General features: G+C 38.4%; 1 protein-coding gene across 2 annotated transcripts; it reads left to right on the top strand.

The window, feature by feature from the left end:
• Window positions 1-1,102: 1,102 nt before the first annotated feature.
• Window positions 1,103-23,732, top strand: LOC102229659 (BDNF/NT-3 growth factors receptor-like). Of its 2 annotated transcripts, none has more exons than XM_005798647.2 (18): window positions 1,103-1,901; window positions 6,698-6,772; window positions 6,853-6,924; window positions 7,014-7,082; window positions 7,180-7,331; window positions 7,455-7,591; window positions 9,865-9,997; window positions 10,462-10,764; window positions 11,002-11,016; window positions 11,824-11,826; window positions 11,960-11,988; window positions 12,848-12,947; window positions 14,201-14,389; window positions 15,541-15,671; window positions 15,765-15,937; window positions 17,015-17,255; window positions 18,110-18,268; window positions 20,087-23,732. In XM_005798647.2, the coding sequence occupies exons 1-18, from the start codon at window positions 1,702-1,704 to the stop codon at window positions 20,270-20,272; spliced, it is 2,367 nt and encodes a 788-aa protein (XP_005798704.1). In that variant the 5' UTR covers window positions 1,103-1,701; the 3' UTR covers window positions 20,273-23,732. The 2 variants fall into 2 exon arrangements, with proteins under 2 accessions (XP_005798704.1, XP_005798703.1); XM_005798646.2 differs by having other exon boundaries at window positions 11,939-11,988.
• The last annotated feature ends 1,863 nt before the right edge of the window (window positions 23,733-25,595 follow it).

Genomic DNA, 25,595 nt, shown 5'->3' with positions numbered 1-25,595 from the left:
ATGTTGTTTATACCAAATTCTGAATACTGCTGCTGAAATTAAGACTCATTGGACCAAGAAATGTTTATGCAAATTTTTTTTTTGTCCAAATTTGGTAATTCTGTCCATAGCGGACAGAAGTGGCACCTGGTGTGGCCTTCTGCAGCTTTCGTTAAAGTGGTGCAGGGTTTGACGTGCTGTGCATGAAATGGTGTTCCACATATCTCGGTAACGAGTGTCAAACATTTCCTGTTAACCTAAGAAATTGCTGGTCAACAAGTTCTAAAATACTCAGACCAGCACGTCAAGCACCAACAAACATAACACCTTCAAAGTTGCTTAAATCTTCTTTTCTCCTCATTTTGATGCTCAATTTGAACTGAAGCAACATCCCTTGTGGCCTAAATGCGTTGTTCCTCCTATGTATCTAGAAAAGCAAGTGTGTTTCACGCTTTAAATTAGATTATTGGAATAACGGAACATTTCAATTTAATTCTGATTCACTGAGATGCACCTGTGCTCCTCTTAATGTACTTAGCAGGTCAAGTTTCTGAGATCTTAAACCACCATTTTTTATTTTTTTATTTTGTGGCTCTTTTTATTTCTAACAAGACGTGCAAAAAGCAAGAAGCTGCACTAAAGCTGGTGTTTAGACAGTGAGGAACAAAATAGCAGACATCCATCTGTGCTCTGTTCAGTGATTGGTGTGAGGCCTATTTGAAGTTTGGAGACATAGTATAGGTAATTATTTTTCATAGATGCACCCCGACTTGTGCGTCACCCGCACGTCACACCGGGCCTACTGGACAGCCGTAGAACAGCGTTGTTATGGAAAAGGCTCAGCTTTCATCTATCGCATTGCTTCAGAGTAACCACAACACTAGAGTTTGTATCTGTGTCGTTGTTGACGGGTGGCCCTTTGACCCAAAGCTGGCCACTTAGTGTTCCTAGCAGCCTGTATAATAAAGCTGCTACAGTTTGAGTTTCTGAACGCAATTTAAATATATATTAGTATTATCATTATTCAAATTAGGCTTCTCTAATAAGATTCTTTCGCCGGCATCTAACTCAGACATAAAATCACCATCGCAACCACCTCCCCACACCCTGCCCACCCCCCATATGAGATGGCTCGGAGCTGTGCCCGTCCTCGGTGATGATCGATAGACGGATGCAGGTAGCTTTCCTCCCCTACACACGCAGCATCACCACGCATCCCTTTACTCCGCTGTGCAGCTTTCCTCCCCATCAGCGCACATACGCACACGGGGCTCCTGCCTATTGATCTCTGAACATCTGGAGCAGCTCATATTTGTTTTACAAGGCAGTCAGTGGCCGCAAAAGGAGGAGTGAGACAGCAACAGCGGCGGCGGCGGCGGCAGCAGCAGCAGCAGCAATAGCAGCAGCAGGACGGAGCACTTGACACCTTTCTTCACGGCATCGATATGCAGTAGCGTGATACCAGCTCTGCGGAGACGGAGAAGGCCAGTCCATGGCATCTTGATATTAAAAACGTGGGCTCTGCGCATTCCCAACCGACAGCACAGTCTTGTTTTTTTGTTTCTTTGCTCTTTTTTCCCTCCCCTACCTCTCGTTCTGTAGAATCGGAAGGATTAACTTGGCCAAGATAAAAGGCGGCAAGTGAAGAAACGCTAATAATTCAGCTTGACCAGATTCCGTTCTGTCGTGGGGGATTCGTGGGATATATTCACTGGCCCCGCGATGGACTCCAGCGCGGGGAAATATGGCATGGCTCGTTTTGGATTGTTTGTGCTTTTGATGGAGCTGTGGAGATCCGGCGATGCCTATTGCCCCGAATCTTGCACTTGCAGCATCTCACGGATTGTTTGTAACGACCCCGAACCGGGGATCGAGGATTTCCCTGTCCTTACGTTAGATGACATGGAAAACATCACCGAGATGTAAGTCTGTGCATATAAACGATCTTATTAACTTACGAAGCAGGTAGCTCAAACCCACAGTCTAGGTGGCAGTGACACCAAACATCAAGGGTGCATAATATTAATAATGACAAGTGCATTTACCATTAAAACCCTGGCGGGTATCATAATAAAGATGTATGAAAAACTATATATATATATATATATATATATATATATATATATATATATATATATATATATATATATATATATATATATATATATATTTGTATGCGCGTTCATATTAGTGTGTGGAGTGCAGGAGATACGCGTGCGTGTACGTGTGCGTAAAGGCGGTGCGAGTGCGCGTCATGCTTATTTTGGATTAGTGTGTTTTCCTCCAGAGTTAAAGAGCACTGGATTGAACGCTCAGGCCCAGCAGCGGAGCCTCCAGTGTCTTCACTCTGCCTCTTTTTTAGAAAAGAAAAAAAAAAACATATTTTTTTGGGAGGGGGGAGGAGAGGGGGTAGAGTGGGCGTGGGGGAGATATCCTCAATATTTCGAAATACCCACACTGTTGACAGATTACACATGAGATCATATCAGTTGTGTACAGCTGGCAATAGGCTGCCGAGAGTTGTGCGCCCTTATCTGCGTCAGTGTGTAGGCCTGTGAGTGTGCCTGTTACAACGCTGCAGAAGTCCACACAGCCTACAACTGCACAGAGTAGTGGAGACTGGGTTTAGTTTTTTCTGAGGCAGACGCGCTGGAGCCATGATGGATATTATTCAACTGGCGCCTTTTGTGGGGAAATGACTTCTTCATTTATGAATACATCCGGGGGCGGAAAAAACGGTTGAAGCAGCCAACGATTTGCAAAGTTTCTACACTTGCAAAAGCAGGCAAATCAAATTTTAAACGTAACATATATTGCATTAGTTAATCGTTTAAGCTACTTTATTATTTAGGCTGCATTGTAATGGATACTGTTTATTAACTTACAAACGAAATCTCATCCCTATACTGTGGCTGAGAAACGGACAATGTTCAGGGCCGGCCAAAACTTGTACAGGGCCGTAGGCAGAATTTGACTTGGAGGCCCTCTTCCTCTGACCCTCGCTGTAGACAACCAATATCTAATCTCTAAGATCATGAGCAGTTAGTCTTCTACCTGCAGTGTTTTTAGTTTGAATAAACAAATACATTTTTCCTGAGGATGGAAGCTAAATTACTTCTCCTTGAGCCAGCTCTGCCAGTTAGGGTAATGGTGCCAATCTTGTCATGGGTCAAATGTGGACCAATCCAGACCTCGGTTGACTTAACACGATTGAGTTGTGGTTTCAACCAAAATACTGGGTGAAGTTTCCTGTCAAATGAGTTCTGGTAAACAGTATCTAATGGTAAGGCTAAGAATAAATTTAAAAGAAAAACTTTCTCTACACAAATGATATTTGGGGTGAAACTAATTTGTGTCGTTTTAGAAAACATCTGCTCTGACAATTGTCAGATTAAAATAAAATAAAGTCATAAATCTCGTAATGTGTAATAAGACTTTCTGACAAACAGTTTGTGCATAAAATTCGTACTCAACATGCTTCTAAATGTTGAATAACAGATTTGTACTTTTAGTTTATCTTTGCACTAAAGGTTGGAATGTTAGCAACATTTCCAAAATAGTGTTCTCTCAAATGAACTTATATGAGAGAGGAATGGTACTTTGAAATGATACCAACACCATGTCTAGTTTAGAAATGAACATGGGTATCATATTTTACAGGTTGACATCCTGGTGTAATTATCTTGTTCTCTTAACACTGAATGCAGTGAAACGTGAAACTAAAATCATAAAGTTGTTTAGTTAAAAACATGGGTTTATAGGTCAAATTAATTGATTGTTGGATTATTACTTGGTGCTTATTGGATCGTTTTTGAACAATTATAGGCATCTCCAGGTATATCAAACACAGTTTTGTTGAGCCAAAATTTCTCCCCCAAAATCCCTGTCTTTGTCCATCATAGTAATAACAGAAAAAATATTAAGAAAGCAAATGATATGTTTACGATATGAGTGTGTTTAGACTTAGACTTAGACTTAGACTTGTACTTTATTAATTCCTTGGGAAGACTCCCTCAGGAAATTGAAGTTACCAGCAGCTCCCAGGCAAAAAACAAAGATAACACACAGTAAGCAAAAATGCAAAAGAATACAAAAATACAAATTAAATACTAAGGTACACACTAAATGTGAGTAACCAAAACCTTAAATTATGCAAGAAAAACCTTAAATTATGCAAGAAACAAGGAATAAGAATATAGAATATAAGAATATAAATAAATATAAATACAACACAAAAAAAATGTAAGAATTTGGCGGATAGATTGACCAGTGATATCGTATTGCACTATGTGGTTTGACCTGATAAGTATGGAGAAAAATACAAGGGGTCACTACTCCTTCTACCCTCTGTCCTGTGTCACCCCCCCCCCGCCCAATGAGGAATTATACAGTCTGAAGGCATGGGGGACAAAAGAGTTCTTAAATCTATTGGTCCGGCACTTGGGAAGCAGCAGTCTGTCACTGAACAGGCTCCTCTGGCTGCTGATGACGGCGTGTAGAGGGTGGCTGCTATCGTTCATGATTTACTGACTGGTTTCAATAAAAATTATTGAAATTTCAGTTTGCAATTGTAAATAAAAAGTCAATCTTAAGGGAATGGCAAAGCAAGAAGTGAAAACACCAACAAAGTCACAGGAGAAAAAAATTGCAGCTGCAGAAAGAATTACTAGTACTAACATGTCTATTGAAAGTTGGTTGAAGACTACAGCCTCACACTGCCTTTGAATATTGTTTCATGAATTTCGTTGACATGTAGATAAATTTGGTTGTCAAAATTAAATCCTATTATATAACACAAAATAATTGCCCATCTGTATTGACTTTACAGTCTCTTCTTTGATCAAAGTGTTAATGTTGAAGGAAACTAGCGCTAGCTCGTGCTAACTGTGGAAGGGTAATGTCACCTAAAGTGAAGACTCTCGCTCTCTAGCGTGAACTAAACTGAAACTGATATAAACATTATTATGCTGAATCGTTTTACCATCCCATCATTTCTCATTTTTTATACTATGAAAGACGTTAATCTAAGTCAAATCAGGTCAACATTTTCAGTTTTTTCTGCTTCCCTTTGGTGACTTTTCTACACTTACAAAATGGGTCATAATATTTGGTAAAAACTATTCAACATCCCTTCCAAGTTCCCAACAGCATAATCATTTGTATTAAAAAGACAAAATAATAATAATAATAAATTAATAGGGTAAGTTATTTGGACATAGTTCAAAACAAACCACTATCATTTAAACACAAATATTTAAGCAACAAATACCCCTATGGGAAATTGGTTAGATTTCAAAATAGCAAAGCCTACCCTACTTGTTTCTGTTTTCATTTTTTTCCCTCAAATTGCATGCCTCTGGTTTATTTATTTAAGGATAATTTAATTTTTAAACAACTTCCTGACCTGCATGGTGGTGCAGTTGGGAGCACTGTTGCCTTGCAGGAAGAAGGTGGGCTGTAATCCTGACCTGGGATCTTTCTGGATGGAGTTTGCATGCTCTCCCGTACATGTGCAGATTTTTTTTTTGTGGGTAGGTTAATTTGTCTATCTAAATTTCACTTAGGTATGAACGTGTTTGCATGCAGGGATATTTCTCCTGTGTCGCCATGTCTCTGTTCCTATGTGATGTACTGAAAATCAGTACCTCTCACCTAATGAACGCTGAACATAAAGGCACCAGCCCCAACAAAGACTTCACAAGTTAAACAGGTGTAGAAAAATAGATGGTTGTCAGCTGCAAGTCCAGAAGATGATCATTTAAGTCATTTAAGTCTAAGTCTAAGTCTAAGTCTAAGTCTAAGTCTAAGTCTAAGTCATTTATAGTAATTTCTTTCTTCAAAACTTAAATAAAGGATGTCAGGAGTGATGTTAAGAAAATGCCATGGATTTCTGAATTGGTATGCTGCAAAACCAAGTTTCATCCATCAATAGCCGCTCATCCTTACAGGGTATTGGGGGAGTTGGTGCTTATCTCCAGCAGTTGTAGATGGTACTCCCTGGACAGGTTGGCAGTCTGTCATAGGGCAACAGACATGCAGGATAAACAACCATTCACACAGGCACTCATATACCTAAGGACAATTTTAGAGAAATCAATTAACATCCATGTTTCTTGAACTGTAGGAAAAAGCTGGAGTACCCAGAGTGAACAGATGCATGTGTGGTGGGGAGAGAAAGGGGGGATTGCAAACTATATTTAGAAAGACCCTAGACCTGAATTTGAACCCACAACCTTCAGAAAGTTTTACCAGCTGCTCCACTGTGCAGCCCTGAGATTACATTACATGTAAAAAAAAAAAAACCCTAATCATACATGTTATAAGAAAAAGAAAACAGTATGCTTGAGACAAAATATCCACATTTTTTTTTTCCCCGAAGAGTTTTTGCGGCGCTAGCGGCTCGTATTTTTTCGACAGTAGGCAGACAGGAAGTAGGGTGAGGAGAGGGGGGAAGACATGCGGCAAAGGTCGTCGGGTCCGGGAGTCAAACCCGCGACGTCTGCGTCAAGGACCAAACGTGGGGCGTGTTAACCCCCTGCACCACCACAGCACGCCCCAAATATCCACATTTTGAGGGCAAAATCTTGACGTTCTCTAAAATAAAACATAAATCAACTTTATCTGCCTCAATACTTGACATAACAAGTATAATGTGATCATTTTACATAAACATGTGCATTGTAACAAGTCTAACATCTGGTTTCCTTTGTTTCCACAGACACATTGCCAATCAAAACAGATTGATTAACATAAGTGACAGCAGTTTGAGGCACTACATAAACCTCAGAAATCTGTAAGTATCCCACCTGTTTGTGCTCGGTTAGATATTAAACTAATTTAAACTAATTAAATGTACACTGTAACTTCCAACAGAACGGTGACAAGGACAAGATTAACATATATATCCAAGGATGCATTTTATAACAACACAAGACTTCAATATGTGTAAGCACCGTCTTATAGTAAAGTTATGTTATCGCACCTGTTCCCCCTGCTGACTTTTTACAGTCTTTGTTGCTATTTTTTTTTTGTAGAAATCTCAGAGATAACAACCTCTCCATGCTGTCATGGAGAACATTTCAGAACTTCAACAGTACATTTCCGTAAGTTGACATGCATGCGTCAAACTGTCAGTAGTCCAACATCCCCTTTCTTCTCCCTAAAATCTTTCTTGCGTTTGTTTGTTTGGTTCATTTTAAGGCTTCTTCTATCTGGAAACCCTCTGGATTGTGTGTGTGAAAACTTGTGGATCAAACTAAGACTCCAAGAAGACATAGACGGTCCAGAGCTGACATGTACTGATGAAAGGGGAGAGACAAGGGACTTTGCCACACTCACTCCTCCAGACTGTGGTAATGTAAAGCGCTGCTGGTTTTCTTAGGCTGATTATGTTTGCTTTTTGAAGACATAAAGGAGCTGTTTAAAACTAGAGACAATATTCATGTATATTGTCACTTTTTGTATGTTACTTGCAGTGGTTCCCAAAGTAGAGTTGAGCCCCAAAAATGTGACTGTAAGGGAAGGGCGTGATGTCAAAGTCGTGTGCAGTGCCTCAGGCTCCCCTGTTCCTGACATCCTGTGGACCCTCGATATGCTCTCAACCCACTATGAGGTGAGACGGTTTACCTTCAAGTCTCTTTTAAATGTTGGAATATGCTAAGCCCAAATAATTTTAGTCTATCATACAACACAACTGACCACACACTCAAATATAAGATCAAATGGTCTGGGAGAAGCAGCTGGAGTACTTGAAGAAAATTTGTTTTTCAAGTTTTTGAGAGAAAGCAAAAAGTTATCTATTGAAATAACAGCAAATAATGCAAATTGCAGAGTAGTAGAAGAAGAAGAAAGTAAGGAAAAGTCACCAGCTTGTCCTTGAGTAGCCTAAGCCTACAGCAGCATAACTACAAAAATAGCTGAGGATATCCTAATCTAAGGATAGGATAAAAAAAGGATATAAAAAAAGTATCTATCTCTTTTTAGATACTCTAAAAAAGAGTATCTAATTTACAATAAAACATTGGCAGCTGTGGTTTACAATGTAAATAAGATCCATATTTATATGGTAAAATTCTATGGTTGCCAGAATTTTACAGCAAAATTCTGGCAACCACAGCTGCCAGTATTTTACTGTAATTTAGAGTAATATTTTTCTTCCTTTTTTTTGCCCAGTGTAGTCTAACTGTCAGTTTTATGAAAAACTAAAGTTTTCAACCTCGTTTTAAAACTAGACAGGATGTCTGCCTCATGGACTAAAACTGGGTGCTGGTTCCATAGGAGTGGCGCCTGATAACTAAAAGATCTACCTCCCATTCTACTTCTTGAAGTTCTAGGAATCAGCAGTAAAATTGCAATCTCACAGCAAAGTGCTCTTGTAGGAACACATGGAGCAATCAAATCTCTGATGCATGACAGAGTTTGATTATTTAAGGTTTTATAAACAAGAAGGAGAATCTTAAATTATATTCTGAATTTAACAGGGAGCCATTGAAGAGAAGCTGAAGTAGGATAATTGTGATATCTCTTTTTAATTTTAATCTGAACTCTTGCTGTAGGGACATAATCTCTGTAGTGACGAATCATTGCTCTTGGTCTGGCAATCCAGTGGATGAGTTTGTGTTTAGCAGTTGCGAGGACAACTACCGTATTTTCCGGACTATAGACCGCACCTCACTATAAGCCGCATCCACAAAGTTTTTTTTAAAAAATCTGGAAACGTACAAATATAAGCCGCACTGGGCTATAAGCTGCTGGTATCTCCGCCGCTCTAGGTTTTCCACAAGGACGCAGCAGAGGGCTGAATACATCTGCTATTAAGGACGCAGCCCCCCGTCTAAAATACCGAACCATGGATTTGTTCACGCCGAGCTTACGTGCAGCGGCTATCGATCTGTACTGGCAGCTCAATAGCCCTCAACTTAAAAGCTGCATCATATGAACTTCTTCGTGTTGTTTCCTTGATGAGGAGTAATGAGTTTGAAAACATTTCTCCGTCGTGTCTGCTGCTAGCACTTGAGTGCTTTTCTAAATGAAAATCAACACTTTCTTCTTTGATTTCCAATGTTGACTTCTAATGATACACTTCCTGCAAAAGAACCCCCTGGTGGTGAAGAAAAATTCACAGAAACGACGCACCGCGCTATAAGCCGCATGGTTCAAAACATGAGGAAAAAGTAGCGGCTTTTAGTCCAAAAAATACGGTAAATAACTGGTCTCCACAAATCCTGACTTCTGCCCAAATCAACGCCTTTGAGAGGAATTGGAGTGGAGACTGTAAACCTGGAACATCAGTCCAACATCAGTGTCTAACCTCACAGATGGTCTTGTTGAATTATGGTTCCCATACTTCTACAACTAGAAGATCACATTCTCAGTTGAGTTGTACCTGTTAGCTGAAAACAGTGGCTTAACATGACATTAACTATGATTTGGGATTGGGATGTACGTGAAAGCAGACAGATGAATATTTTATCATTGTAGAGCAGAAGCGTAGCGATACACGTCAGATAAATATTACTTCCCCGCAAAAGATGGTGTTACAGCACAGAAATAAAACCAGGCTACATGAAAACTGAATCCAGTTGAACCACAAATAAGCATAGCTTCAGTCAATAAGGAGCATTTTTAAGTGAAGGGAAAAAGACACTAATTTGTTAATTTTTTTCAGAATAAAGTTAGATGTAAATTGTAAATAACTGTAATTTATTTACATTATCCAGGAGCTGTAACGATTCACAGTTACTTTTATATTGCAATTAAATTACATACTTTCTTAAATTACATATCATTCTTTCCATGAATGATATAAGTTGTTTTTATATCTCACCAGTCTCATAGGTCCGTACACAGAATCTGTAATTGATCTAATAATCTTGTTTTTTTCAGATTGACCCTTTGGAAACAAAAAGCACCCTCATCTTGTCAGGCCTGTCTCCTGATGATAACGGCAGGGTGATCGTATGCAGCGCCGAGAACATAGTCGGTCAGATTGAAGCCACGCTTCAGCTCAATATTCTCTGTAAGGACTTCAAATATGGCCTACATCTCTAGAAATCCTATTTTATTTACATTTAATTTGATCTAATTTCCTCTGTGTGATGAGCATTTAAATACTTTCTCCTAAACCGTGTTTTTTATGTGGAAGCCGTAGGCTTCTCGGTTTGTTGTCATTAGTGTCTCCTGGAAAATCTTATTGACTTTCCATGTTTCCTGTCCATAACTCTTCTTCCTGTAAAGCTGCTCATGCCTCACCACGTGCCTTCACTTGTTTAACATCCATTTATACATGGTCATCTTCCATGTTTTTCTGTCTTCAGAATTGGAATGCATACTTTTTCATTAGGTTTATTCTCCCCTCACAGTTATTTTTCCAACCTGCACCTCTCCTCTCCACAATTAAGGTTTTTACTTCACCTTTGCTCTTACTGTTTATCTCCTGTTGTCCCCGTGACCGCTCTTCTTCTCCTGTTGCCTCCATCTTAGTTCCCCCTAGAATCGAGCAGCTGTTGGCTCCAGAACAGGCCCACCAGTGGTGCATCCCATTCACTGTGACGGGGAACCCCAAACCCAAGCTGTTGTGGTATCATAATAAAGTTCTTCTCCAGGAGCAAGACTTCATCCGCACCATGATCCACGAGTCCACTGAGAACGAGGACCACGGCTGCCTGCAGCTCGCCAATCCCACTCACATCCACAACGGCGAATACAAGCTTGTGGCAAGGAACGAGTATGGTCGGGATGAAAAGACAGTCACCGCCCAGTTCCTTTATCCGCCAAACATTACAGGTCAGTTTGCTTCCTGTTTCCAAATAAGGATATTTTTAGAGCATGGTTTTAAGCGTGATAGATTCAACTACTGTACATTCAAATTGCAGAAGTGCAACTGTTTCAGTTGTACATCTTTTATTGTATGGCTATGTTAATTGTGATTAAGTTTTGTAACTGAGTGGGGTTTTATATGTAACAAAGCTGACATGTTATTATTATAACAAATTTCTTTGTTTTTATTTCTTTTATTTACAGAAAACCCAGATTATGGTAAGTAATACTTACGTTTTATGACTCGATTGGCCTGAAAAAGTATTAGCCCCCCCTCACTCATTTCTTGATTTTGTCACCTTCCTAAAATAATAGCCTAAGTCACTTTTGGCAATAAATAAATAAATAAATAAATAAAACTGCCACCTCTCTTTTGCTAAAAGGTGAATTTGGCAAAAAATATTACTTTTGGCAAAAAGTATTTTTTCAGGAAGGTGATTAATTACAATTACATTTAAATAATAAGATAGATATTATTGTCATCTTTCTGTTCTGTATTTTCTATTAGGCCAGTGTCTTACAATAGAATGTCAGTTTTAGATCAGCATTTTTGATTCAACAGTGAAAAAACAAACAAAAATAAAAACAAACTCTTGAACAAACTATTTATGGGAGACCGCTGATCACCAACACAAAGGCCCACCTCATATGAGTCCACCGACAATCCTAAGACTTTTGGAAAACTATTCTGGGGATAAAAATGTAATTGTTTTTGAAGACGTAAGTCCCATTGTATCAGGCCCACTTTTAAGGTGATTGACATTTTTGACACAGTCAAACATGATGGTGATAGTGTCATGGTCTGGGGCTTCTTTGCCACTTTAGTGCATGGACATCTTTCCATATCTTTGTACGATATAAGAGGATTACTTTGAGGATCGTAAACATTTAAGTCTGCCGAAAAAGAAAAAAAGCACAAGAAAGCTGCATTTAATTTTTCTCTGTACTCTTATGCAGTTAAAAATATCTACTGATTTTCCTCTTTTTTTTCTCCCCTTTTCCCCTGCATCTGCATCTTCTGCTCAGATGGTAAGTTCTTTAATTTTTCCAGACTTTATATGTAGTTTCACTCAATAAGATATTGCACAGATAAGTCAGAATTGCAAAATATTTCCAAATATGAATAACTCTGATTTGACAGATCACATATATACTTATCCAGATCCACCGCCTCTGGACGACAGTGTTGCAGTAAGTGATCCTAAATATTAATAGCCACTTATAGCTTTTTACAAACCTTTTGACTTAAATAAATATTTGCAGTTTATTTGATTGTGGTTTCAATGACGTACATTATATTTACGATGTCTTACAAATTTGCTGATATAGAAGTGCAAATAATTTCAAGTGAATAGGGATCAGTGATGCTTCGGGACCTGAGGCCCTGGAAATAGTGATGCAGTGCATAGCTTCAAAAACATCAAAAAGGATATTTTAAACCAACATATTGTCCAGTAAACTGAATTATGTGTCTTACGTGGGCCTTCAGCTAAATAATGATCCAGTACATATTGCTTCATTAGCACAGAAATTGCTAATGAAGCACAGAAATTGCACAGAAAGGTGGTGGCTTTAGAAAGCCGCCGCCTAATCTCAATGCCAAGACCTAAATTGTGTGTTAAGGTAAAAAGAAAAATATATAATTTCCCCTACTCAGGTCTATGGACTACCATTAAGATTGTGGAACTGGTCTGTAATCCATGTCTTTGTAGTCTCCTATCTCTAGTCAAGACCTATAAACTATTATTTTGCCAAAAAAGGGGAGTTATACAAACCTTAAAACTTATCTGTACTAATATTTGTACCACAAGTGACTTTGCTAAAGTCAATTGTTTCTATTTTGTTAGACATTGATTACATATGCTCAAATCAGATGTTCTATTTTTCTTCTTTTTTTCCAGTGTAAAATTAGACTGCTGCAATAGATAAAATAACAAACAAACATGATTACCAGAGATCTCACTAATTATGATCAGCACCTTATTTTGATTTCTGCAGTTTAGTTTTGACTTCTTACTGGGATCACATTCTCTCCTTTATTTATTTCCAGGTATATGTCGTTGTGGGAATTGCCGGTGTTGCCCTGACTGGCTGCGTCCTCATGGTCATCATTTTGAAATATGGAAGAAACTCAAACTTTGGTATTAAAGGTAAAATAAATATCTTTTTTTGTTGCATAAATAAGGAGACGTAAGCTTATACCCATAATTCTCCAGAGAAGATAAAAGAAACAAAACCTTCCTAAACTGTTGTCAGATCAGAATATTCATATAATTTTTTTATTGGGGCTATTATGTGAAATACCAACACAATATAGATCATAGCTGTGAACTGGAAGAAAAAAATATTAATTTAAATGTACAGATAAAAATCTGAATGTGATGGAACCGTTTCTAGAGCAAACATTTGCAGAAGTTAAAGCTGCAGATCTTTTGGGGTATGTCTCTCCTTGTTTTGCATATTTCGAAACTTGTCAATTTTTTGCAAAACAGCTCCAACTAAAAAGAGCCAGATTTAGAAAGGTGTGACCCCCTGGGCTGAAGCCTGTTTTAGAGCCCTAACCACAAAATATTTATTTCACTCTTGCAAATTACAGTACATTGATATGTAGGGCAACGCATCAGCTGGTAAGAACTGATGCATCAGACGGCTTCATGTTGTTCCAAAAAATATGTATGATAACTTTAAATACTTAAGTATTGTTTATATTAACAAAAACAAAATGACATTAAAATATGTTGATTGCAGTGAGTTTTGCATAGAGTATAATGTTTGTAAAGCATGCATTGATTAAAAAAAAAGCAACAAAATCTTTAGGACCCTCCTCTGACTTGGGGCTATGGCCACTGTAAGCCCTTCCTAAAGTTCAGCCCAGCAGCTAATTGAGTTTATACAGGATTGTACAGAGAATCATACCACAAAAGTGATATAATTAATAAGGTGTGATACCTTTACAAATTAGGCAATGGAAGAAGATATGTGCTTGTAATGTGACCAAATGTTCTATTTTACTTTTTAGGGTAAGCGTTGCTTACAAATTTTATTTTCAAAATGCCTACTACCATTGCTAGTTATAAAGAAGTCTATAACATATATAAATACTGATATGGCTATTTCCTATATAAAATCACATATTATTGACTTTCTCTGTTAGTCCAGCATTTCTCCCACAATTTTCAGAAACCTGATACTAGGGTATTATACATACCATCAAACCTATGCACCCTTCAACATCCATCCACCCTGTTAACCACTCTTCTCCTCTTTCCATCTTCTCTTACTCCTTCTTCCTAATGACCAACCTCCTACACTTCACCTTCTTGTCTGCCCATCTCTCCTTCTCCTGTTTCCTGACCTCCACCACATCCACCTCCTTCTTTTTCTCCTCTCCGTGGGTCCCTAGGCTCCTCCTCGGTAATCAGCAACGACGATGACTCTGCCAGCCCTCTTCATCACGTCTCCAATGGCAACAACACCCCGTCGTCCTCAGAGATGGGTCCAGATGCAGTGATCATTGGGATGACAAAGATTCCTGTCATTGAGAACCCGCAGTACTTCCGCAACTCCGGCAGCATGCTGAAAGCTGACACGTGTGAGTTACCGCCGCTCTTGATGAACGCCGGGTAACCTGGGCTTTTATTCTGATAAATCCATGCAGGGATCATTGCTATAGGCGCCATATTTATCAGCAGATTCCTACTGTGCCTCGGCAGTGACTTCCTTCTTCAGGAGCTAACCGGAAAGCTCAGACAAGATACTCAGAAACACAAACTTTTTGTTTTATTGAAAATCTACAGATTTGAAGTGTCTTAGCTCTTTGCTGGGCAAAAAATATTAAACTTTTTGTAAATACCAACCTTCTTTTTTAACTTAGTTTGTCAGGAACCAGTCGACAATGAAAAACAGTGCTCAATAGCATAAAATAGTACTGACAATAATAATATTAGTTCTAATTTCTACATTCATAATAACAATGTCAAAAATAAGAATAGAGGGAAAAAAACACACATATATAAATGTCGTATCAAATTACTAATAATTAACACTTGGCACAGACTAGACTGAGTGGTCCATATATAGTATAATTGTATGATAATCTTGAGGAAAAATACCAAAGAAAATACCAAAGTTTATCAATATTTACACAAATCATTTTTAATATAAAGTATCAAACATTATATAATTATTTTAATTGAAAAACAATCATTACAGTTACATTTTTTTATTTGTGCTGCTTACTTTTTTTATTGTTTAAACCTACTAAATGTAATGAACTTTCCCTAAAATGTAGGTGTCTAAAGATTGGTCAATTGAATGAGAATGGATATGTTAGTTGTAAAATAGACCTTGGAAGACTTGGGACTATTCCCTTCATTAGAGTGTATTTTATAGTTAAAAACACTGTCATAAATTAAAAGTGTAAACTGTAAGAATCTGGAGTTTCTAAAACAAAGGACATGATGGATGTCAAGAGTTAGCTTGTCTAGCAACCCTAGCAAAGCAGCTTTGAAGGGCCAACACTTGTTGAAAAGTCTATAAGAATTTTATTAATGCAACTTATTTTTACATTTGGAATTTTTTATTTTTTTTTAATGGTGCATAATGAACACACATATGTATGAAAAGCAGCAAAAGCATATCTCCAATTGATCAAATTCCAGTATACTATAAAGTTGAAATATTTTTCTCAAAATTCCTACTAAAAACGATCTTGTTAGTGATTTGACTTGTTCTGTATTAAAGTTGTGCAGCACATCAAGAGGCACAATATTGTGCTGAAGCGGGAGCTGGGAGAAGGAGCCTTCGGGAAAGTCTTTCTAGCCGAGTGCTATAACCTGGTGCCAGACCATGAGAAGATCCATGTGGCCGTCAAGGTACTGATCAGGAAGCTCCTTCTTCAAAAACACTGGGGAACAGTTTCCATTGGATGTTCGCTCCTGTTGATCCTGCCTCTTTCTGTCTGTCAGACTCTGAAGGAGGCCACTGAAAGCGCTCGCGCAGACTTCTACAGAGAGGCAGAGCTTCTCACCAACCTGCAACACGAGCACATCGTCACCTTCTACGGAGTGTGTGTGGAGAGCGACCCGCTCATCATGGTTTTTGAGTACATGAAGCACGGAGACCTGAACAAGTTCCTCAGGTGAGATCGTCTTCCAATGAAATGACTCGTTTTGTTAAAGTAGTTTAATTTTGCCTATTGGGCATTAACACCTCCTCCAACTGTAGCAAGGAAAAAGGCTGTGTTCAATTATATTAACTATATGTTAGTTCCAAAGCACATCTCTGTTGATTAAATATCTTGGCTGGAGAAGAAGACCATTAAAGTTTTACATATTCTTTTGTCAAAAGAAAGAAACTAGTGTGTAAAACACAATACAGTAAATCACTGTTCAAAGGCGAAAGTAATAATGAATTAAGCACGAAACAGTTCAAAAGCTTACAAGTAGCATAATAAGATCAAGTTAATGTGCCGACATCTAAATAGTTTCCTGATCGTAACATTTGAGACTCATAAAAACATTAAAAGGTCTCAGTAACATAACAGGCGTCATATGAATTGATTTTGAACTCAACTAAAGTCATAAAGAAAGCCGTCTGCTAAGGACGTTTTCAAAAGAATGAACTGTGGCTGAAAGGTCAGACTCTGAGTGGTGTGGTCACAGTTATGGTAAGACTATCTGTAACGACCACAAATTTCCATTTCATACATTGTCAGTTGTGGGTTATGTGGGCAGTTTAATGGATGCATTCAGTCGCCTGCCTGGTTTCATATCATCACTATAAAGTTGCTTAACCATAAACTTCTTCTCTTTTAGGAAGAGAAGAAGAAGCCACAACCTGCCACAGTCTGTCATCTATATATATTTTTAATTGTTGAACTTCAATTTACTACTTACACTAACCAAAAGATTTTGAATGTGCTAAAAACTCAGAGTACACAACCTCAGACATGTAGCTTAAATTTTCTAATGGTATTCTGTCTGTTGTCAGGAGTTGCAACAGGAACGCTCCTGTTTGGTTTGCTTTGGCTTTACTGGTGTTACAAGTTTCTTTTCAAATTGTCATAGATTAGAATCAAAACTGAGACTTTGGAGACAATAAGTAATCATGAAGCTAGAAACTGAAGATGAAATGTATTTTAAAAAAAATTCAGAAATGACAAAAAGCTACTTCTTTTTCTGTAGTTTGTAAAATATGCAATGGTTTTTGGGTGCAGGTCCCACGGTCCTGATGCAGTTCTCATGGCAGACGGTCAGCACAGTATCTTGGTGGAGCTCACCCAGTCTCAGATGCTGCACATTGCCCAACAGATTGCTGCTGGCATGGTCTACCTGGCCTCCCAACATTTTGTCCACAGAGACTTGGCAACAAGAAACTGCCTGGTAGGGGAAAACCTGCTGGTCAAGATAGGAGACTTTGGCATGTCGAGAGATGTTTACAGCACAGACTACTATAGGGTGAGTAACTGAGAGCTGTTTGCTCTTCATCTTCCTATGTGACCCTTCATTGCTCATTATTTCTATTGCGCATCCTTGCAGTCTTCAAATGGTTCTCATAAATATAGCTTAATACAGAAACATGATCTACAAATAGTGATTGCTTTCTCGAGCTTTGGTGAGACAGGTGTGTATCAGTAGAAATAGCAATTTTAACATATTTTATCTATTTGAAACTTTCATAATCTACAAAAATCTCAAGTTTCTATGGTAATAAGAATCAACAGTGCAAAAAAACTCTGGGAGGTTTTTCATTTACTTTCAGCGATGTGTTAAATTATTCTCTCACTCAAGATTGACAACATCATCTTAAACCACATAAGATCAAACTGTGTAATTATCCAGGTATGGACATGAGAGAACTGCATCTATTATTTGGACATAATCATAAGACTGAAAAGAGTCAAATAAAAGACATTTAGAAGAAGCAAATAGATTTATTTAATTCCATCTCCGTTTTGTCTCGCATCTTAAGTTGAATCCCACAGCGCCCTCTGCTGGAGTCAGAAATGCAAGGAAAAAATGTCATCCCACTTAGGGTCTTTCACCTCCCACTGATGTTATTCAAAATGAGTTGAGTAAGGGATCCACCAGCACAATGTCAAGCGCTGTTACTCTCAGTTCTCTTTACAAATGTGAATAGTATAGCATACATTTTCAAAGTCCTTTTGCTGGTGTGTTGTTTATTGGTTACAGTAATGTTCCAGTCCCCGCCTGTCATATAAGTAAGCAAGTAGAGATGGTGTAACCAGCAACTGAAACCCTTTTATCTGACCTGAGGGGACTCGCTAATGGAGGCTGCTCCATCTCCCCAGGTGGGCGGTCACACGATGCTGCCGATCCGCTGGATGCCCCCAGAGAGCATCATGTATCGGAGGTTCACCACAGAGAGTGACGTGTGGAGTCTAGGTGTGGTGCTGTGGGAGATCTTCACCTACGGCAAGCAGCCCTGGTACCAACTCTCCAACAATGAGGTCAGTCACATGAGGTTTAAAGCTGTTTGAATTTCTCAAGCTGTAATTAATTGTAAGACTTTAGTGAAGGCGTCATGGGAACTGTAGTATTTACTGTTGTTGAAGGTTGACTAATATTAGAAACTGAAGATGTTAATGTTCATGCTTTTTATTCTAGTAATGCGATTTGCAGTTTGTTCCACAGAGTATTGTATGTAATATAGTGTTAGATGGAGCTACAGGTGGAATTTCCCAGCACGATTGTTGTCAATTTCCTTGATTTAGACGCATTTTAGGCGAGGTAAGCTCTGAAAGAAACTCAGCACCTGCAAAATGTAAGCCCACAGACCTCAGGCCTTTACTTCTTTTCGTATAGATTTTTCTTTCTGATCCATCAGAATGTATCTCTAAATGCTACCTTGCAAAAACAGGAGGATGGTTTTTGTGCACATCAGCAGGAACATAAGTTGCATAGTTATGGGCTGTGAAGAGCTTTAGAATAAATAGAAACTCATTAAAACAGAAAACTCTGGCATTAGATTTTGAATGCATTAATGTTCTGAACTAAGCCTTTTGCTCACTGTACACTGCTTGTAAGGACACTGCTGTCTTTCCTGTTGACTTTGTAATGCACAGTCCTCCTAGCCCCTAAATCCTCACTCTAACCCTCAAAAAAGTACTTTTTCCCCTTTTTTAACTGTTTGCCAAACACAAGCTTTACAATATTTTCACAGGACTGTGTGTGATAGGCTTGCATAAAATAGTCCAAATGTTAAATGGAAAGAAAAAGATAAATGGTTTTCAGAAATATTTAAAAAGAACAAAAGTGTGGTGTCCACCCACTCAAAAAAAACCCCGCAAAAACAAAATCCACATTTTTTGGAAGAAACCCTTAAGAAGTCCTGTTGGCAGTTTACTACAAGCATGTAAGAAGCCCAGTACATTAAATCAAAGTTAAACTTTTTGGTCAACATAAGAAAAGGCCATGTGGGTCAGAAAACTTCACCTTGAACACATCACCCCCCATGGAACAAGGTGGAGGCAACATCAAGCTCTGTTCTGCTTTACTTCAGCAGGAGGAAAACCTGTTAGAGGCAGGGAAGGATTTGATTTTTGCTTGCACTTTCCAGCCAATGTGACCGACCTTGATCTTCTTACATAAAATATATAAACTGAGGTTTGTAGTGGCAGTGTGGCAACATGGGAAAAAGTTTAGGAGCTATGAAACAGGTGTGCAAATCACTGCAAGCTGTGTAGTACTGTAGTTAAATTACTTTGGTGCCTGCAAGATTAACTGTTGTGATCCTGGTTCGGGGTGGGCATTTATCGTGTTGTTTCTCATTTATTGTGACAAATTTCTTATCATAATAAGAATTTGAATTCATCGATGTCACAATAAATTCCAATCAATTTAAAGCCCCTCAAAATAAGCGTTTAGTTTTATTATTTTCTCCACTCAATATAAATATATATTCTAATAAATTAGAAAATAGGATGAATGTGTGAAGCGTAGTGATACAAACAACACTTTTTCATGTGGCTGGTGTCCTAAAGAACCACACTACACATGGTGTCTTTTCCACAAGTAGTGTTTGTATTTGTGTGGCTATGATTGCTGTGCTATGCTGTCACCAAAAAAAAAGAAAAAAGAAAAAAAAGAGCAACAAATCATTTTTATTGTCATTGTACCACAAAATATCATGATAAAACTTGAAGTCCATATTGCTCACCCCTACTCCTGGTTGTTTGGATGTTTTACATCAATTATTTTCTTTTATTTTACTCCATTTTATAAATGTGTAAATCTGTCACAGCATAAATTCCCACTGTCTCCTGCAGGTGATTGAGTGCATCACGCAAGGCCGAGTCTTGCAGCGGCCCCGTACCTGTCCTAAGGAGGTATACGACCTGATGCTGGGCTGCTGGCAGAGGGAGCCCTACATGAGGCTCAACATCAAGGAAATCCACAGCATGCTCCAGAGCTTGGCCAAGGCCTCCCCCGTCTACCTGGATATATTGGGCTGATCCACCAGCGCTGGTGTATGCAGTTTGTGTGCATGTGTGCTTCGTATGCGGACGGGTTTTTGGGGAGCATGTTGGGAGGCAGAGAGGACGTTGGAAGTGAAGGTAGCGTGACTACGTCTATGTACAGAATCTGGTTGTAAATGTGACTGTAAAGTGCAAACTGTCCGTGTCCTCATCCCACAAAGAGAAGCCTTAACGTTTAGGTTTTGCTTTTGTTTTCTTATTAGTTTGCAGAATCTCCTTGGGTTGTTTCATAGAATGAAAGGATTATGTGATTTTACTTAAAATAATGGTCTAAAAAAACGAAACAAAACAAATCCAAAATGAGGAGAGAGGTCATTCTGCATCATGTGAATCCATCGCCACAATGTTTTTCATACTTACTAAGCAGGGGGGAGGATCAAAAAGCAAGAAGCACTCATTGACTGAGAATATTTGGATCTATGTAGATAAAGCTTTTTAAGTCCAGTTGATTTAAATCTGGTATTTAAGTCATGCACATGTAAAAACATTTTACAGACAAGTACAAAAAACAAAACAAGAAAACATCATTTCAAAATTGTGAAATAAAAGGGAATATATTTTACATCCTGAATTAAAAATGACATATTTTGTGAATATCTGTTCATATTTTACTCTAATTAAAAAAAATAAATCTCTCTCTCTATATATATATATATAAAATACACTGGTGGGAAACAGTTGTTCAGGCTAGGTTTTAATCAGCTGGGCTATCTGAAGCACAGAGTGTTAACTCGGGAGCATTGGTTGTTTTTGTTTTCCATTTGTCTGTCATTCACCTGCAGTGCCATTGAGTAAAATGACAAAATCTTTATTTTGTGGCTCATCTCTGAATGACGTTTCAGAGCCAGATTTCAAACCTTATTGGCTCTTACAGGACGGATTGGAGTGAGGCAATGGGCCGAGAGGGTTTTCTTTGATGCTGCTGAAAGACATTTAAGGTTTTCGGCATTTTCAGAAGTATTAAAGTCTTCGCTTTGCATCAACTTGTTTTGATTTTCTTATCTTTAGTTTTATATCCAGTGCATCCAATTATGTTTTTTACCCCTTGATTTTTCTTTTCACATTTTGAACTGTTGCAACAAACGTTAATGCATGCTATCAGCATTTTTATTAGATAAACCGCTGCCTGCAAGGTACTGCATAGTTATGAAGTGGAAGGGAAACAAATGTGTGTTTTAAAATTTTTATTTCAAATAAAAGTAAAAAAAAAAACAAAGAAATGCAATGCACATCTTCACTATTGAAACTTTACATGCGAAACAATTTATTTCCGGGAAACTGCACACCATCTTCACGGTGAGACGTGGTGGTGGCAGTGTCATGCTGAGGGATTGCTTTTTTTTTTTTTCCAACTGACAAAAGCGAGCTGATGGTTCATCCTGAAAGAAGATCCGTATAAATAAATAAGTGTGAATATAAAGCCGGAGGTACTATGGAATGACTTAGATCAAAGCCTAATTTAATTTAAAAAATTATAATAGATATTGACGAATGATAGTTTTCCTGTGAAAAGATTCTTCCACCTGTATTGTGGATGCTGATGCTCCTCCAGAGCATCTTTTCTGATTTATAGCTGGGTCATATGTTAAAAGCTTAGGAGTCTGATTTTTTTTTTATTTTATTAAATATGCTGCTTTTAACTAGCTTACAGCTTTAACTCTGACCTGTCCAATGTGTTCGTTGGCCTTCACGATTCTGTTTAACAACAGCTGGATTTGTGCTGAGGGTAAATTACGCAACAATCGGGTCTTTTTACAAATTAGTTGAGCACCGAAGAGAATTGGTTGCATGAGATTTTATTTGGATGCTTTCGAGCAAATTTGTGCCACACTTTTTAGATTTGTAAAAATCTAAAAATATCACATCTCTTCCACCTTTACAGTTATGCCCTACTTTGTGTTGGTCTGTCACATAGAATACGATCTACTACTATCTACTATCTATTCTTTGAAGTCTGCTGCAGGCCCAAGGGGTGTGAAATAAAATGCTGCCGAATCACAGCGGAAAGAGTAAATTAGCAGCTGACTGGGCTTAATGTAACGCTAGGGTGCTGTCATCTACACTTGTCATCAAACTAACCATTACATGTTTTTGTTTTTATTTATTTGTTTAAAAAAATATATATATATTTAAATGAGTCAGACAATAAGTTTTGTTTGTCAGGTGCAGTTTGTAGCATTTTTGTAACCCTCCCACGCCGCCACCGCCCCAAAATGCACAACCTAAGCAGCCACCCTCTAGTCTACCACTGAACACCTTTTGTCTGGACCGCAGCTGTAGTCTTCAGCCTGGCTGAGCTGAAAGAAAGTGTAAACCTGAGAAAAAGTAAGCATTTTTATTTTTTTTTCTGTCCGTCTCACTTATGTTTTGGGTTTTTTTTTTTATACACTGTCCTGTATAATAGTCCTGTGTGGGCTGTATATAAACTGCTGTCCATCCTGTACAGTTCTGATAACTGTCTATATGAATAGTAGGCTACGTTTAATAGTATAATCTGTCCCAAGCAGGTACGTCAGAAACTGTGTGACACCTATTGAAGACAATGTGTTATGGGCCACTGGCAATACATACTAAATGTAAATAATGATTTTATTTGTGCGCCGTCGTACGATTTCCTCGTGCTCGTTCATAATACCAGTGAGAATACAATCCTCCTCCCTTTTTGCGACTCTTGATCTGCAGAGGACGTTGTTTGAACAATGTGTTTTATTTTTCTCTCTGAAAAAGAAGAAGAAGAAGAAAAAAATACGATTTCCTCTTTTCCTCTCCACTGTGATGGGGAGCTCATACAGAGGCTATCTGGGAGGCCACCTGTCTGCAGGAGGAGCACAGACTCTACACACACCCAGATTTCTCCTCTCCAGCAGGCGTCCCAGTCGCTACGTGGCCGACGGAGGCGGGTGGGGGTCTGAAGAGCCCCTTCTGCCCGACCCCCGACACTCGGACCACCTCTGACTGACTGTAGCCTAATTTGATCCTCTTTCAGATGAATAACTGTGACTTTGCATCATGAATAGTATATTATTTTGAATGTAATCTAGAAGGGTGGGGATCTTTTTTGAATGTAATCTATCTTAGGGGTGGTGTCAATGATTTTTTTTTTGTAAATATATGGTAAAAGAAGAAAAAAAAGACGACAACGATGACAAATTTTACTAATGAATACGGTGAGCGTGTGTTCATGTTTGTTGGGGTGATTGTGTGTATATTTGCACATAAAACTGAATGCATGTGTGAAGGCGTGTGTGGGCGTGTGTGTGTGTGTGGGGGGGGGGGACGTGTGTGTGTGGTGCGCTTCTGGCAGATTTGATCCTGCTTTAATCAGCCAGTTCTATCAATCAATTCAATGCTTTGTGCATCATGTGAGTAGCTTATCCACAATTACTGGAAATGTTTCTTGTGATACTGTGCATTTAATAAAGGGTGGTATGTCTTACAATAAGCTCTGCGTCCTTCATCAAGGATTGTTTGAGGAGTGCTACTCAAAAAGTTACTTTTAAGACTTTTTGTTTTTAATTCTCACATCACTGCCAGAATGTGCATGGATTCTAAACAAAGTAATGCTCATAGTGGGCTTCTTATTAAGGAAATCTACCCAGAGACGAGACATATGGGAGCTTTTGCATGCTTTCAAATAAATTTCAAATCAAGCACACCCATTTTATAGTCATTTTCCTACCCACCTAAACCCCATGTTAATGTTGGTTTGAATGTAGTTTCAAATAAGAATTCATATTTTATGTTTTTTTTAAGTTTTTTTGTCAAACATTTCCATGAACAGTTCATTTAAATTGGGTGGTTTTCTTGGACTGACCTGGCTTTTGAGCATGGTCCAAAATTTTCCAATGGGAATCATGGCGAGGCCGTTCCAGACGATGAGCGTCAGCTTGCTTTGTCATCAGTTTTGAGTTGTGTTTGGTATCGGTACCCTGCCAGAACAACCAATTGTGTCAGACCTTTAGCTTCCTGGCTGTTGATTGGTGGATTTGTCATTATTCCATCCACTTTGTGCAAATTGCCTCTCGCAGTGAAGCAAAAAGAAATATGGAGCAAACCTCCAAGCAGGTGCACAGTGGAAGAAGGCTCATATTGGCTTACCGGTGAGGATCAGACATGCACAGGCTTTTAATGGGTGTAGAAAACTGTTGATGAAGCATAGCAGAAAGTAAGTCAAGAGAAACGTCTGCAGAGTCGTTCAAATCACGAAGTTAGCATTAAAATCCAGGAAATCCCTTTTAGAATTCACCTGGTCACAACATGATTCCCATGAGCCTCTTCTCTCCATTCTGTGCTTTCAAGAGTGAAAATAAAAAATCAAAAATCTAATATTTTTGGATCAAATCCATTACATCATATATTTATCTAAACATTTTTCACCATTTCAGGTGGCGTTTCACATTACTGACCCTGCAGCTCCACCTAAATCCTGCACACCGACAAACTACAGTCTCCTTTCAAGCTGAAACTCAATCTGTGTTGTTTTTTGGTGCTGGGCTCCTAGGAAGTGCCAGCTGCCCCAAGTTATCATGAAAGTTATCCAGCAGACACCATTTGTTTCTAACAATAACTATAAAGGAGTGACACGGACAGCTGGTTCACAGGCCCTCACACACAAGGACAAAACAGCCACTGGGTCCTGTAGTTTTATGCAGGCGTCCCTTTGGTTTAAGATTGTTTAGTTTGGGGCAGCTCAATTCATGGGTCCAATTATTTTTTCGTCAATATTTTAAAACTTTTCCAGCTTCAGTTTACATATGTATTTTCAGCACTTTTTGAACATCCTTCAGCAAAATTTTAAGATTGGATCATAGGAAGAGAATGCAAACAAAACCAAATTGGAGAAATACATTTTGAGTCATTAGAGATTGATGTACTTGTCATTTTTAAGGAGTTCTGGAATGAATACTAATTTCTTCCCGAAAAACGGACGACTTGGATGTGTACATTTCTTGAGGAAACAAAAACAGCCCTAAGCAGTTAAGAACTGCTTAGTTCTGAAATAAACTAAGATTAATATAGTTATAATATATCTGTTACATCTATTTACTAATTTACCAAGAATTATATATGCATTTAGGGGAATTTAGAAAAGCTCCCTTGTTGCTGGGTTGATGTGTGACAAGATCGTACAAGACAAACCAAAATGACGGTGACGATTTGTGAAAGACAAGGAAAAATGTCAAAATGTTTTGATCGTATTTGAAAAAGTTGGTATTTGGCTGAGCTAGAACATTTTTGAACTCAACGTTTGCTAACATTTTGCATAGAGAAGTAGCCTCAGCATCACCGCTGTCGAAAA

Source organism: Xiphophorus maculatus, chromosome 8, assembly GCF_002775205.1.
Source record: "Xiphophorus maculatus strain JP 163 A chromosome 8, X_maculatus-5.0-male, whole genome shotgun sequence".
NCBI classification, from domain to species: Eukaryota; Metazoa; Chordata; class Actinopteri; order Cyprinodontiformes; family Poeciliidae; genus Xiphophorus; species Xiphophorus maculatus.
Note: the sequence above shows the minus strand (reverse complement) of the source record. Positions and strands in the feature narration are given on the sequence as shown.